This window comes from Schistocerca gregaria, chromosome 7 (assembly GCF_023897955.1).
Source record: "Schistocerca gregaria isolate iqSchGreg1 chromosome 7, iqSchGreg1.2, whole genome shotgun sequence".
NCBI classification, from domain to species: Eukaryota; Metazoa; Arthropoda; class Insecta; order Orthoptera; family Acrididae; genus Schistocerca; species Schistocerca gregaria.
This window is the reverse complement of record NC_064926.1, coordinates 328,100,557-328,116,531: the sequence shown is the minus strand read 5'-3', so window position 1 is coordinate 328,116,531 and position 15,975 is coordinate 328,100,557. Positions and strand designations below refer to the sequence as shown.

Below are 15,975 nucleotides of genomic sequence, written 5' to 3'. Positions count from 1 at the left end.
ATTTTTATTTAGAAATCGGTAGCCTCCTATAAAAAGTCATCGAATTATTCGGTGTAGCTGTATGAATAAGACTAAAAAGTAATATGTTTATTAACGTTAACCCTTATCATGTCTACATACCCTGTAAACTGTCTGAATCACATCATTTCGACAAAAAATTCGTTCAAATGATCTACGGAACATCTAACTAATTTACCAACTTAATGCAGGGAAAAGTCTACATAACGTCTCCATTTAACGCTGGATGTGAAATTGTTGGCGATAATGATTTCGGTTTTTTAGTAAAAGGATCTTTTTTTTCTTTCGCTGAGTCACAACAATAAAATAATTTGATATGGAAAATCAGGAGGAGTCTTCTGTTGCTGAAGCCCTTAATATGGTTCTGGTGCACCTGGACGTGATACAAAAATTTAATATTTCTTCTTAATCCACGTTAATTAACAATGCACATTAATTTTATTCCACTGAAACACTATTTTTAATAATCTGCTATTTTTCAATCTCCTACAACGCGGAAACTATTAGTTCCACATAAAAATTCAGTAGAATCCTTTTGTGGGGTACTTAATGTAGATTAATTTTGTACGTAGGGACATTTTCGCTAGGAGTCGTGGTTTCCAAGATCGTGATGAAAAACAAAAATGTGACCTTTGATCGCCCTCTCCCCACCCCCAGCCTCACACTGCAAAGATTAGTACCGGGTGACTGCTCCAAAGTAATGTCTTCGAATTTTTTTATTTAAAAATTCTTGAAGATTTTAAAAAATAACGTTATACCGTTCTACATCTTTATTGTTAATGTCGACATAGCTGCTGTCCTCTTTCGCTAGAGGGTTCCGAATTGTACTATGTAACATGGCGGAATATAACGTAACTATGTCGCTGCTAGGGAAACTGCGTGCTTAAACGAGTTTCAAGTTCGTAGAATTCGTCCACACACGAAGCACCCTCTCCTTCAGAATGACAATGCCTGACCGCACACGAGCGCCGCGACATATGGAGCAATCCGACGCCTTAGATTCACTGTCATCCACCATCCTCCATGCAGTCCCGACTTGGTCCCAACCGATTTTCATCCGTTTCCAAAGTTTAAAGTACACCTTCGAGGACTTCTCTTTGACAGTGATGAAGCGGTGCAAGCAGAGGTGGAATGGCCGCGCTAACAAAGTCAAACATTCTACAGTGACGGTATCAACAAACTGGTCTCTCGTTGGGAGAAATATGTTTGTCGCCAGCGTGACTATGTTGAGAAATAAATATGTAGACATGAAGAATAGAGATGTAGAATGTTAATAACCTTTTTCATTTAACAAGCTTTAAGGGTTTTCGGATACAAAATTCGGAGGCATTACTTTTCAGCACGCCTTCGCATGTTTTTACATTCCCCCAACCACTATAAAAAATTTGTGAATACACTATTTTCCCTAATTTTTCTTCGCTGATTGGCCTCGTATTAGACTATGGTCGACGTTTCCTGTATGTATCCCGTTCGCGCCGGGCGTATTCATATTCACAACTGAGTGCAGTTACTTATCCTACAAAGTTAAGACCTAACACAAACGTGTATCATTTCGAGAAAAAAAAGAAAATGAAGAGAGAGAGAGAGAGAGAGAGAGAGAGAGAGAGAGAGAGAGAGAGAGAGAGAGAGAGACTTCGAAAGCTTTTGGCTTACAAGCAAACATCAGACCTTGAGAATCCCGATTTTAAAGTTTGGCACAACACTAGAAAGTAAAGACTACTAGAGGTTTATGCCGCTAGCTTCCAACCCAATAATCATGATGATGTAATAATAATAATAATAATAATAATAATAATAGACGCCCAGGATCTGGAAGTAAGATCCGTTTCACGCTAAATGTAATCCATAAAACACGCTCTTACATAAGGAACTTACGTTTATATGTAACAGGTCCACAGTCTAACAGGTTTTCTGGAAATAAAAGCATTACTGACTTCGATTCGATGGAGTTACTTTTGAGAAGGGAAGCCCTGTCTAACTGGGACGCTGCCCAACTGACTTCCGTCTGCATGCGTTCCAGTGATAATTTCTGCAATTCCAGTAACCCGTCCACCCCCGAGTACTCAAAAATTCGAACGCCCATGTATAAGACGGCTTCAAACGCCTGACTGCGAAAAGCGTTTTACACAGATTTCAACGTTTACGACGCCATGTCTCCTGAACTGTGTGAACGAAGTGCATTCAATACTACACGTGGACAGCGATTGTAAAATGTATTGCAAATAGAGTTAGTAGTGAAGATGTAATAAATTAAAACTTCGTACCTGGTACTGACGTTTTACTGGGTGAATAGCGAAAAATGTAGCAAGCGATAAACTTCTTTTCATTATTTCGTGTGTCTGTGGTGGTGGGGGGAGGAGGAGGCCAGCGAAAAAAAGTTTCGATCATATTTGAAATGTGTAAGGTTTTTTGGAAGTCACTGAGTGCTCTCTTTCTCTGCTACTGGGTAAATATACTCTCGGTAATTTGCGCGCTGCGAGTTATGCTCCCTCAAGAGACAATTCACTCGTACAAAGTTTCCAATTTTGATACTTGACTCACTGTGTTACGTTTTTAACATAAGAATACATCTCTTAATGAGTAGACTAGGAGAGCTTTTTAAATTGTGTCAGTATTTAAATGAAATACTTAAACCAAATCAAATTTTTGTTGTCACCAGAAGCCATTAGATGGGAAACCTGCAACTCGGATCAGGTGGCCCTTTCAGATGCTTTTTAGTAATTTTATGTTTCTTCTTCGGCATACTTTGGTCCTAGATTTTTCCTTATTACTTTTTCTTCTCTCTTTCGGATTTCTTAAACGTCCCTCTTTCTGTTTAAGGTGAGCGTTTCGCTCCCATAGAGACACTCTGGTTTGATGGCCTTGTTTTAGTGTACCCGTTTTCTGTATTTTTGACACGAATTTTTTGTAAGTCTAGAAGCTGTTTTCCTTTTATAGCAATGAATTTGGAAAATATCTGAACTGAGAACCTTTCTTGATTTTGTCATGTTTTGGATCCCTGGTTGCTTACAAGGTTTTTATTCCTCAAGTCATATTTGCACACCTATGCTTTCTGTTGCTCAAGAATTTACTTTGTTTTACTGGTGCTGTTTGAATGCGCTGCCACAGAACTGACACATCGTTTGCAAAAGCTACGCAGTCAACTCTAACGCTGGTTCTTCCTAGCTCGATTGGTTCGCCAAAAGAAGCGCCGACTGTAATTTCCGCCACCCTTGAATTAACTTTGTGAATTAAACATCTGAAAAGCAGTGGAGAGAGTCCATGACCTTGTATCACACCTGTTTTAATTTCAAAATACTCCAAAATTTCTTCCCCTAGCAAAAGAGGTAAATTTTTCAACAAATGCAGTTCGAACCCAAACGTATGAATTTTGGATGGCACCTGAACGCAAGACATAACACTTCGCCACCGCCCCACTTAGCAAGGATTTTCCCGCACAAGTAGATCTGCAGTGGATCGAAAGCATATTAGTTTTTTCAATTTCTGTTAGGTTGCATATGAAATATCTAGAAATAAAAATGTAGGCTACCGTGTAGTGGGCCTTGATTATCGTGCTGAAGCTCGTCGAAATTATTCGATCGCGAGGTCTGGTGTCTGCTTGTTAGTTGCTATTTCACAAAAACAGAAAGGAACTAAAAATTGGGACACTGTACAATCTGAAAGTTAAATAAGGCTCTCTTCAATATAGCCCCTCACGCGTTTCTCGTGTATCAACAGGACAGCGAGCCAACGAGGAGAGGCAATCCCACGGGGCAGAGGCTTGCAGCAGCGCCAGCTGGGCGTCCGCCTAGTCTAGGTCTAGTATACTCACCCCGATGATGGCGTTCAGCTCGGTCATGGTAACCTGCTTGGCGCGCTCCACCGCCGTCGCCACCTGCTGCTGGTGCTGCCAACAAGAAACAGTCGCGCTTCAGTTCACACACACACACACACACACACACACACACACACACACACAAGAGCCACTTCGCGCCAGAAAATATTTGCAAATGGGCCGAGGAAGGTCTCCGGCAACCGAAACGCTGTGGCGCGAACGGTTTGAGGGGACGTTCACGGCACACGCTATATCTATAACTGTAAACCTTCTGGTGTGTAATGGAAGGTACTTCGCGTACCATTGCCCCTTCCTATACGAATCGCGATAGCAGCGAGGAAAGAACGACTGGTGGTAAGCCTCTCTCTGATTTTACCTTCGTGGCCTTTTCGGGAGGTGTAAGTAGGAGGACGCAATATACATGTTGATTTTTCTAGGAATGGACACTTTCGGAATATTAACAATAAATCACACCGTAATGAAGAATGTCTCTCTGCCACTGGAGTTAGTTTAGTATATCCGCAATGCTTTCGCGCTTACTAAATGAACTTGTTACGAAACATACTACTCTTTTTTTGTATCTTCTCTATTTCTTCTATAAATCCTATCTGATGCGTATCCCAGACTAACGAGCAATATTCCAGTAATCCTCGAATGAGGATTTTGTAAGCTAACTCCTTTGTGGGTTGACTACATTTGCTGTGGATTAGTTCAATGAATCTCATTCTGGCATCTGCCTTCTCTGTGGTTAGTGTGGTCGTTCCACCTCAAGTCGCTCCATACGCCTACTCTTCGGTGCACGAACCGGTCACAGTAATATGACTGCAGTAAAGTCTCAATAGTTCGACGTGGATCGGACCGCGATCATCTCTTTTAAGTATTGAACACTCTAACTATCGCAATTTATGTGGGGAAAAAGAAATAAAACGATGCTGAAAAGAATAAACCACATGTACAACATGACTCATTAGTTTTTTGAAACTCCTATCTCTTTATGGTTGTTCAGTTAGGAGGTTATTCACAGCATTTCTTTCAAGAAAACTGCTCTAATTCCAGTCGACTTATTCGACAGTCGCCGTCGGTAACTTCGCCGACACGGTATTCTAGAAGTTTTTTGCTGTTGCTCCTTGCACTAGTCGGTTCAATTCTTCTAACGTCCCATTTAAAGTCGTAAATTTTGTTTCGTTTGCTACAGCACTAATTTTTAGGTGTACAGAAAAAAGCTGTCAACAAAGTAAATGAAACACAGCACGGTACTGTACCGATAATGACAAACCAAAGACACCATTTTTAACGAAAAGTTTCTTACGTAAATAATTAAAACATGTAGTCTGATACCGACACAACTAGGCGAGTGGTACGAGCGGGGCGGGGAAACGGATCGACGAGGCTCGGTTTTATGGGAATCTCGTTATTTCCGAGATTCGGAATATCGAGACTCTACTGTACCACCTACGTTCGACGACGACGTCATTCACAGACGGAAGCACTAGCAGTGGAAGGATATAAAGTGTGTGCGTGTGTGTGGGGGGGGGGGGGGGGGGGGGGATGCGGAAAACAGTGCAACTGCCGTAATACGGCAACGGAGCTATTTATCTGACGTCCAAAAGGACATAATCATTGGCTTTCGGGCCAAGGGTGGAAGCATTTCCGAAATGTCTAAGTTTGTAAACTGACTGCGTGCCACCGTGCTTAAAGTATACCGTGCATGACAAAATGATGCTATCCAAACCGGCGGTGAGGCAACAGTGATGCACCACGGGCCATACATTACAGGAAGTGAACAGCGGCTACGGTTATGTGTACGGGCGAACAGATGAGCGATGTGGAGCAACTCACCGCCCAGATGAACAAAGAGGCTACAACAGTGTCTCCTCAAAGATGGACATTGCTGCTTCTGGGCCTCCACAGCAAGCACCAGGTTCATGCATGGCTCGAAACTGCACGCCAATACCGCAAATGGGCGCCCACTGGGTGGTGGACAAGTAGCCTTTTCAGATGAGATGCGTTTTATGCTCCATGGCAGATGGCCGACTCCCTGTAACAATCGTCGGAAGGGTTCTGGCTGGAGGAGGGAGCGTGATGGTCTTGGAAATGTTTTCGCGGCGTTCCGTGGGTGATCTCACCAATCCGGAAGGCACGACCGATCAACACAAATCTGCATCTATCCCTGGGAACCATCTCCACCCCTACATGCAGCTTGTTTTTTCCTCGGCACGATAGCATGTACCAGCAGGACAATGCAACGCGCCAAGCAGCTTTCAGTGTACGTCTATGGTTCAAAGAGCACCAGGACGAGTTCATCGTGCTCCGATGTTAACCAAACTCCACAGATTTAAACACAATCGAGGATCTGTTGGACCACTTCCGTCGTGCTGCACGCCTCGTCTCATGTTGGAGACAACGCTGGAGTCGGAATGCCTCCACATACCTGTCGGTACCTTCCAGAACCTCACTGACACCCCTCCTGCACATCCGCGCTGCAAAAGGTGTTTATTCGGGCTTTTGACAGGTGGCCACAATGTGTCTGGACAGTGTATTTTAAGGATCTGACTGTTTCCAGTCATTATTCTGCAATCGTGTATCCATACAGTAATGAGCATTCTGTTTATTTTTCCGGAATACTTAGAATTTGTTTATGCCGAGGTTAGCCGCGAAACCCTGCACCAACTGTCGATCCATTGCAGGTCTTCTTGCATTTCACTAAAATTTTCTAGGCGTTCGACTTCTCTACATACAACAGCATCATTCGTGAAAAGCCTCATTTCCACGTTATCCACTACGTTATTTACACTGTCTGACCAAAAAAGTGAAGCACCCTATGACATGGCTGGATGCCAATATAAATTTGTGCACGTACACATCATTGGCGGATGTGTAAATGATCTAAAGTTGCAATTGTAAGTGGCACGAAGAACGGCAACCAGAGTGCATCATAGTGTTGTTCGGGTTTGGTGTTGATACCAAGCCTGGCATGGTACGAGGTGTTGAATGATCACTGTGAAGGATTTGGAGGTGCCGCGTACGCGTTCGAGACAGCGTTATCAGCACCTGACAGAGTTTGAAAGGGGCCTCGCTGTGGGTCTTCATTTCGCCAGCTAGTCGAACGGTGCACTATCCAGATTTGTGCGGCATTCAGATATGACACTGGCGCGATGTTCGACTGCATGGAAACGCGAGAGTAGGCGTACTTGCTGTCAAGGTTCTGGCCGGCCACGTCTGACCACAGCGGAGCACAGTCTTAATGTGCACCAGGCAAAGCCCCTTCACATCTGTGTTTGGCGTGCGATACCAAGTAATGAACTCCCTGCAACATTCTGTGTCATCCTGCACCATTGGTCACAGACTAGCATCAGACGGACTAGGAAATTACGAGGGATGCCCAGAAAGTAATGCATCGCATTTTTTTGTCTCAACCGAAAAAAATGCTACGAATGCGGAACGTTACGTATGTATTATTTGAAGTCTCCTGAGTGAGCGCGCCAAATTTCCGTCGCTTCCTACAGATAGCGTAGCAGCAGGACAGTTCCAAAATTATGTCTATAGGTGATGTACGTTACAAGCAACGTACCGCCACTGAATTTCGCAGTGCAGGGAAAGAAATTGTAGGGAATATTCACAAACGATTGTACAAAGTCTATGGAGCATCTGCTGTCGACAGAAGTACAGTTCATTGACGGGCATGGAGGGTGAGATCATCAGAAGGCGGTTCGGCGGAGCTCCACGACTTGCAGCTGTCGGGGAGACCATCCACGGCTGACACACCAACTGTAGCCCCCTCGTACTTCCACTTGTTTGGGCCATAATAGGAGGCCATTCGTGTAAGACATTTTGAGGACGATGAGGAGATGTTTCACACAGTGAAGCACTGGCTCCGCCACCAGGACAAGGATTCGTACCAAAAGGGCACACACTTTCTTGATTCGTGCTGGAGGAAGGCCATAGATCGGGTTGGAGATTACGTGGAAAAATAGTATGTGTAGAGAAAACACCATTATTTCATGTTCGTAATTATCATTATGTTCAATAAAGAATTTCTGAAGGAAAAAAATGCGGTGCATTACTGTCTAGGCAACCCTCGTACCATCCCTTGCATAGGCTGCTGTCAACACCACAACACATAGGGGTGCATCTGCAGTGGTGCCGTAACTGGGAAGGATAGACTGTTGATGAACGGCGTCGCATTCTACTCCGCGATGAATCGCAGTTCCGCGCTATGCCAGATGGCCATCATCGGCGAATATGGAGCAAACCTGGGGAGGTGTGTGGGGTAGGGGAGGGAGGGAGTGGACTTAGCCTTCCAGTGTTTTGGAGAGGCATAGCAGTGCCACTCCTGGCTTCATAATGAGGGGAGCCCTCCGGTACGGCTTCAGGTCATGGCTAGTAATGACTGAGGGTACTCTGACGGTGCAACGGTACGTCATAGACATCTGGCGTTCTCGTGTGTTACCTCTATGGCGACAATATTGTGGTGCCAGTTTTCAACAGGACAATGCTTTCCACACACCGCGCGTGTCTCTATGAAATGACTGCGTGATGCTGAGGTAATCTCGTGGCCCTCAAGATCCCCAGATCTGTCCCAGATAGAACATGTGTGGGCCATTTCGGACGTCAATTCCGTCGCAGTGCCATTATCCAGGATTTCAAGGACCAGTTACAACATTTATGGGCCACCTTGTCTCAGGAGTGGAAAGAACAGCTTCATGACACTCTTCTCAATCGAATTAGTGTATGCAACCAGGCCAGAGTGGAGCAACCTCGGACTGACAATTGGGCTAAATATTCCTAAGTTCTTTTTAAATTTAACTCGATGCTGTAATCACTGAAATAACATCAAGTACTCTTTCACCTCGTCAAGTTTCATTACTGGGTGTTTCACTCTTGTCAGACAGTATATAATAACCACGGCGTCTGATGATCAAAGTCTTCCTACTCTCAAACATACAACTGGACCCCTTGTGTCATATTAGTTCATTTCCTTGACATAAAAACCTCGCCAGGGCGGTGAGCATTTACATTGTCACCGTATACGTCTTGTGAACTAGGCGCTGAGTATGTCTGATTTTGTGGCAGGTCTGAACGGGAGAACTGGTGGTACCCAAGAAGGTGGCGAGTCCGTGATTAAAGTGAGCAATTTATTACGCCTACCGCAAGATGCTGCACCGAAGATCAAAATGATGCAGCCTATATATTCATTTGTCGTTTTTCGTGACTGTTTTATAATGAAGGTATTGTGTACATGCTGCAAGGTCACAGTATTTAGGCCTTTTAAGTCGGAGCGTCGGAAAAAAAATAGTTTTTACAGGTAACACAAACAGACGAAAAAAATCGCCACACCAAAAAAATATCTAATGTAATTAAATTTCGGGAATAAATTTGTCTAGGTAACATGTTTAATTGATTAACTTTACAAGATCACATGTTAATGTAAGCGCGAGGTAAGTCATTGTAAATGTCAAATGCTGATATATTAATAACAGGTGTAACAGCCAGAATGTTGAACGTAAGCATACAAACGTGTATGTATTGTATTATACAAATGAGGGATGTCAGTTTGTGGGATGGAAAGATGACGCTGTAGTTGTCGTCTGATGATGACCCATAAGTGCTCGGTTGGAGACAGATCTGGTCGATCAGGCCAAGCCACCATGTCGATACACTATGTCTATAGAGCATGTTGGGATACAACAGCGAATGTGGGCGAGCGTTATCGTATTGGAAGACACCCTCTGGAAAGATGTTCATGAACAGGTCGAGTCACCAAACAGACGTACAAATTTGCAGTGAGGGTGCGTGGGACAATCAACGAGAGTGTTCCATACCTAGCTGGGATCTCAACGGGGCACCCTCAGATGGGGGTGTAGAAATGAAGTACAAAATTTATTTAACAAAACTTTTGTTCTTTGGGCCCCGCAGTGCAAAATATGTCCTCCAATGGCATGATTATTGTGAATATCAGCCAGCTACACAGCATTTTAAATGTTTTTTATTTTATAAATAACTCACGACGAGCCCATTTCGACATATTGCCATCATCAGATGTTTTGTGAATACATAAGTAAATGATGATTTTAATATTATGGTCTGTAACTATGATCAGAAAATTTACAATACATTCATTGTGTGTTTGTACCTTACGTGTAATATCGTTGCTGGCATGTCCTGTGTTTTTTTTTTTTTATTATTAGAATTATTACTTCTCCTCTTAGATGTACACTGGAGACATATCTGACTTTAGTCGGTTTTTATGTTTGCCATATTTCTCTTAATAGCTTGGATGACAGTGGATTAGCGATATTACGTGTTTACATAGTTACCGTTATAAGTGATACGTGGAAATTCGACTGCTTGTTATTATTTTAATAGGTTTGATTACAATAATGTTATTGCCTAAGGTATTGTTTTAGTTTTAGTTCAGATTTTTTGTTATATTTTTTCGTAATAATTTCTTACTGTCGATTATTCGCAATGTTTTCCTGGTGTTACGTCTTTGTTGTATACTCTTCGTGTTGTTATCGCTGCATCGACCATAGATAACAGACTGCGCCCGCACCAATCTCTGCCGTGTGAACGTTGAAACCAAGTAAGTCACGTGAGTCGGGGCAGCAAGCTGAACTCGTTGGAGCAAGCCGAATCACTGCAGCAGCCGAATCATAGTCATTACGCGCTATGCGAAATGGAGCTGACAGTTTTTCTCATTTATACCCGAAATCAAGCACAGATTTTAACAGTAAACTACCTTGTGGTACTGCTATTATACGTCATGAATTAGTACATTTAACCTAATTTTTCGAAATTCGTAATATTAATGCGATGGTTATCTTTATTACACGTGGTCATTTGAGAAGTATTGATGTTCTTTTCACAAACGACAGAATCATAGTTTTTTGGTAAATGCCTGTTTCTGTTGCACTGTCAGATTTAATTCGCCACTTCCAAGGGAGGGGAAAAGAAGAAGAAGAAGAGAAGAAGAAGAAGAAGAAGAAGAGGAGGAGGAGGAGGAGGAGGAGGAGATCGCATGGCATTTACTGGCTGGGATATCCCCTTCGGGGTTCGGCCGCCGTACTAAAAGTCTTTTTAGTTGACACCACGTCGGCGACTTGCGTGTCAATGACGATGAAGGACACACAACGCCCAGTCCCACACGGGCCCCCTTGCGTGGTAGGCGGTAACGCTACCGCTGTGCTACGTATGCGGACTCCACTGGAGTAGATGAAGTTATATCAGTTTGGCAGGCAAGAAGTGAAATCCGTTTGTATCCATAATGTCCGTCTCTTCCCATAACAAGCGTTTACATTTTATGACTTTTGCTTAATCCAGCACAGATACCAAAACAATGAACGTAATGTATTAGAAAATATTGTACATAATTCCTGTAGTAAGTTAGATATTAACGTTCTGTCTTTGAAAATGTTAGTCTTTCATCGAGGTTTACATCTAAGGATCAACATATATTCTAATTTTCCACAGATGGAAATATCTCCGCAAGTATCTTAAAGTAGTTCACTTTCACAACTGAGATTTTCGCCAGTTAACCTAATCTGCAGGATACAAAACAAGACTTATCTGAGCGTTTGTGAACTTAATTACACTCCTGGAAATTGAAATAAGAACACCGTGAATTAATTGTCCCAGGAAGGGGAAACTTTATTGACACATTCCTGGGGTTAGATACACCACATGATCACACTGACAGAACCACAGGCACATAGACACAGGCAACAGAGCATGCACAATGTCGGCACTAGTACAGTGTATATCCACCTTTCGCAGCAATGCAGGCTGCTATTCTCCCATGGAGACGATCGTAAAGATGCTGGATGTAGTCCTGTGGAACGGCTTGCCATGCCATTTCCATTTGGCGCCTCAGTTGGACCAGCGTTCGTGCTGGACGTGCAGACCGCGTGACACGACGCTTCATCCAGTCCCAAACATGCTCAATGGGGGACAGATCCGGAGATCTTGCCGGCCAGGGTAGTTGACTTACACCTTCTAGAGCACGTTGGGTGGCACGGGATACATGCGGACGTGCATTGTCCTGTTGGAACAGCAAGTCCCCTTGCCGGTCTAGGAATGGTAGAACGATGGGTTCGATGACGGTTTGGATGTACCGTGCACTATTCAGTGTGCCCTCGACGATCACCAGAGGTGTACGCCCAGTGTAGGAGATCTCTCCCCACACCATGATGCCGGGTGTTGGCCCTGTGTGCCTCGGTCGTATGCAGTCCTGATTGTGGCGCTCAGCTGCACGGCGCCAAACACGCATACGACCATCATTGGCACCAAGGAAGAAGCGACTCTCATCGCTGAAGACGACACGTCTCCATTCGTCCCTCCATTCACGCCTGTCGCGACACCACTGGAGGCGGGCTGCACGATGTTGGGGCGTGAGCGGAAGACGGCCTAACGGTGTGCGGGACCGTAGCCCAGCTTCATGGAGACGGTTGCGATTGGTCCTCGCCGATACCCCAGGAGCAACAGTGTCCCTAATTTGCTGGGAAGTGGCGGTGCGGTCCCCTACGGCACTGCGTAGGATCCTACGGTCTTGGCGTGCATCCGTGCGTCGCTGCGGCCCGGTCCCAGGTCGACGGGCACGTGCACCTTCCGCCGACCACTGGCGACAACATCGATGTACTGTGGTGACCTCACGCCCCACGTGTTGAGCAATTCGGCGGTACGTCCACCAGGCCTCCCGCATGCCCACTATACGCCCTCGCTCAAAGTCCGTCAACTGCACATACGGTTCACGTCCACGCTGTCGCGGCATGCTACCAGTGTTAAAGACTGCGATGGAGCTCCGTATGCCACGGCAAACTGGCTGACACTGACGGCGGCGGTGCACAAATGCTGCGCAGCTAGCGCCATTCGAAGGCCAACACCGCGGTTCCTGGTGTGTCCGCTGTGCCGTGCGTGTGATCATTGCTTGTACAGCCCTCTCGCAGTGTCCGGAGCAAGTATGGTGGGTCTGACACACCGGTATCAATGTGTTCTTTTTTCCATTTCCAGGAGTGTACTTCTGGTTCTAGTAAAAAGCACAACATTTGATCTGTAACAAAAATGTCAAATTGTGCACTATAAATGCGTAATGACATACTCGGCTTCGTGCCCCGAGTCACGTGACTTAGATGTTGGTTTCCATGAAGTGACGTCATGCACAGTCTATGTTATCTATGATCTATGTTATCGCTGTTACTATGGGTATGTACTATCTAGCGTCTTTGATTTATTACTTACCCGTTTTCTAGCTTTATAATGAGAATAAAGCTTTCAACGTATTTTTTTGTGCTTTAGGTCGCTTGCACATTCAGTAAATTTGTGGGGCTGCTGTATGTATGTATGTATGTGAATATATTTCTATTTCCTCAAAAATGTTCATGTTTGCTGCCTTTTACGTAATACAAAGGATTTCTAGTGCTTCGTTCATGGGTTTTACGAGGTGTTTTTCTGTTTGTAGATGTTGAAAAAAATGTGGAGCGGTTGTTTCCACTCATGTGTTACATGAAATTTTTGTAAACGCCAGGGCCGTTGAGTATGGGAATTTTCGAGCTGCCTTTGTGGATTTTGTGTTTGAGGCCGTGTGTATTTTGATGTGAAAAGGCGATGTCGGTGTAGATGAATAATTTGTTAATTTTGTTTGACATGTTTTCTATGTAAGTTGTGGTTACGTGCGTTATTTTTTTCTTTTTCGTTGTGTGTTTGTTTAATGTTATTTCTTTATGTATATTGGGCCTGTTAGGTTGTGTTTTACTGTAGTATAATTTTGTTACAATTTTGCGGTCACAGAAGTTGTGCTGCACTATGTATTCTAAGATTTTTATTTTCTTCTGAATTGCTTCGTCTTCTAGTGGCAAATTTATTAAATTGTCAAGCATTGTATGGAAGAATGCGAGTTTGTGGTCTCTGGGATGACATCAGTGTGCACTGATAATATAGTCTGTTCTTATAGGCATTCTGTGAATCTCGAAGCAAATTTCATTGTTAATATTCTTAATAGTCGAGAAAGTTAATTGTTTTGTTAGTTTCGTGTTCTATGGCTAATTTCATTTTGGTGTGCAATTGATTCAATGCTTTATGTATTTCGTCTATGTCACTAAGATAACCTTCTATAAGCATTAAAGTGTCTTCTATGTATCTGTAGTACTATATGATTTTCTGATTAGTTGCGTTTTTTGTTTCAAAGAATTTTTCTTCCATGCTGGTAAGGAATATGTGAGCTATGGTTACAGCCATGCTACATCCCAGCGCGACTCTATCTGTTTGTGCATATATTTTACTATCAAACACGAAATAATTTTGGTGTAAAACAACTTTTGTTAGTTCTTGGAAATTTGTGGTAAGGTCTTATGGGACCAAACAGCTGAGGTCATCGGTCCCTAAGCTTACCGACTACTTAATGGAACTTAAACTTACGCTAAGGACAACACACCCACACCCACACCCACACCCACACCCACACCCACACACACACCCACACACACACCCACACACACACCCACACACACACCCACACACACACCCACACACCCACACACACACACACCCACACACACACACACCCACACACACACCCCCGAGGAAGGACTCGAATCTCCGACGAGGGGAGCCGCGCGGACCGTGACAAGGCGCCCAAGACCGCGCGGCTACTCCGCGTGGGAAGTTTTGTTAGTTGTAAAATTTCTGTAGTGCCTTATATTGAGATTTTTCTGTTTTTGAGTAGGTTATGTTGAACGATTTCTATTCTTTCGTGAATTGGAATGTTCGTGTATAAGTTAGAAATGTCGAAAGACACAAATCTTGCATTTTGGCGTATTTTTATGTCTTTGATATTTTTAGCTAATTCCTTACTGTATATGATTTTGTTATATTGTAAAATTTGTTAAGGAGGTTGTTTAATTTCTTGCTTATGTACCATGTGGGACTTAACATTGTCTACTACAGGACGTACAGGAAAAAATTCTTTGTGTCTCTTAGGGTGTCCACGGAGCTTTGGTGTCCTAGGGTTCATTGGTTTACATGTCCTTTTTTCGTATTGTGTAAGTATAGTATAATATGCTTTGATGGTTTTCTTGGTTTGGGCTACAAATTTATCTATGAGATTTCCATTGATTTGTGTGATACCATTACTGCCAAAGACGGCGTGATAGGGAAACCCGGCTCGCCCTTGGTGTTACCTGGGCAACGGCGTTATGTCTCCTCCGATGAGCCAAACGTCAAAAGTCGCAACTAATTTTAAACGCACTTAACATAAATTTATTGACATAAATAAAACTAACTGAGGCTGCACTTACACGTTGAGCTAACAGAAGGCGTTACTTCAGTGCTTGCGCCAAGTTCGTAAAAGTATTTTGCAAAATCGGGACAAAATTGGATCTTATCGGAATGTCGAGACAGTAAGGTTCATAGCGGTGACGGTCCCGATATACCGGAAAGGATGGCAACCGTAACCGTGGCAAAACCAGCTTTTATCAGACAGAAGAATAGACTTTCACCTTGGCCTCCAGTGAGCTCTTGCTTCTGACGCTACTGAAGTCGGAAGTAGGGGTGTTTGTGGTCAGCACGCTGCAAGGCGTCTGACTCGAAATGGCGCTTGCAACAACCGATGTGTAACAGCTCATTGCGTCACTGTGGTACCAACCGCTGCTCAAATTCCTAATGCAGATGCAGTACGATGCGTCAGAGCCACGCGCCGAACACGATGGTCTTCCGTCTCGGTAGTATTACGTGGCCGACCGGAGACCAGTCCTCTTGCGACCGTACATTCTCGTGACCACCACTTACAGCAGTCATGTACAGTGGGTATATCACAGAAAGAACATCTAGCTTCTCGTAGCCGTATTACAAGATTTCGTTCAAACTTAGTGAGGTGTTAGTAAAATCGTCATTGTTTCCTTAAAGGCATTTTTGACTAACATCAACTCACCTGGTCCAATCTCAAAGTAACTAACGCTCACGACCGTTACAGTGTGACCGAGCGCAGTGGCGCAGTGGTCAGCACACTGGACTTACATTCTGGAGGACGACGGTTCAAACCCACGTCCCACGATCAAGATTGAGGTTTTCCGTGATTTCGTTTCAGCAAATGCCGGGATGGTTCCTTCGAAAGGGCACGACCGATTTCCTCCCCAATCCTCCTCTAATTCAAG

General features: G+C 43.9%; 1 protein-coding gene across 1 annotated transcript in view; it reads right to left on the bottom strand.

Moving 5' to 3' along the window:
• The window catches only part of LOC126281352 (protein groucho), a 643,208-nt gene that overhangs the window by 108,140 nt on the left and 519,093 nt on the right, over nucleotides 1-15,975 (bottom strand). Inside the window, exon 6 of the mRNA XM_049980260.1 lies at nucleotides 3,830-3,904. Coding sequence (XP_049836217.1) covers nucleotides 3,830-3,904 — 75 coding nt within the window. The remainder of the gene's footprint in view (nucleotides 1-3,829; nucleotides 3,905-15,975) is intronic.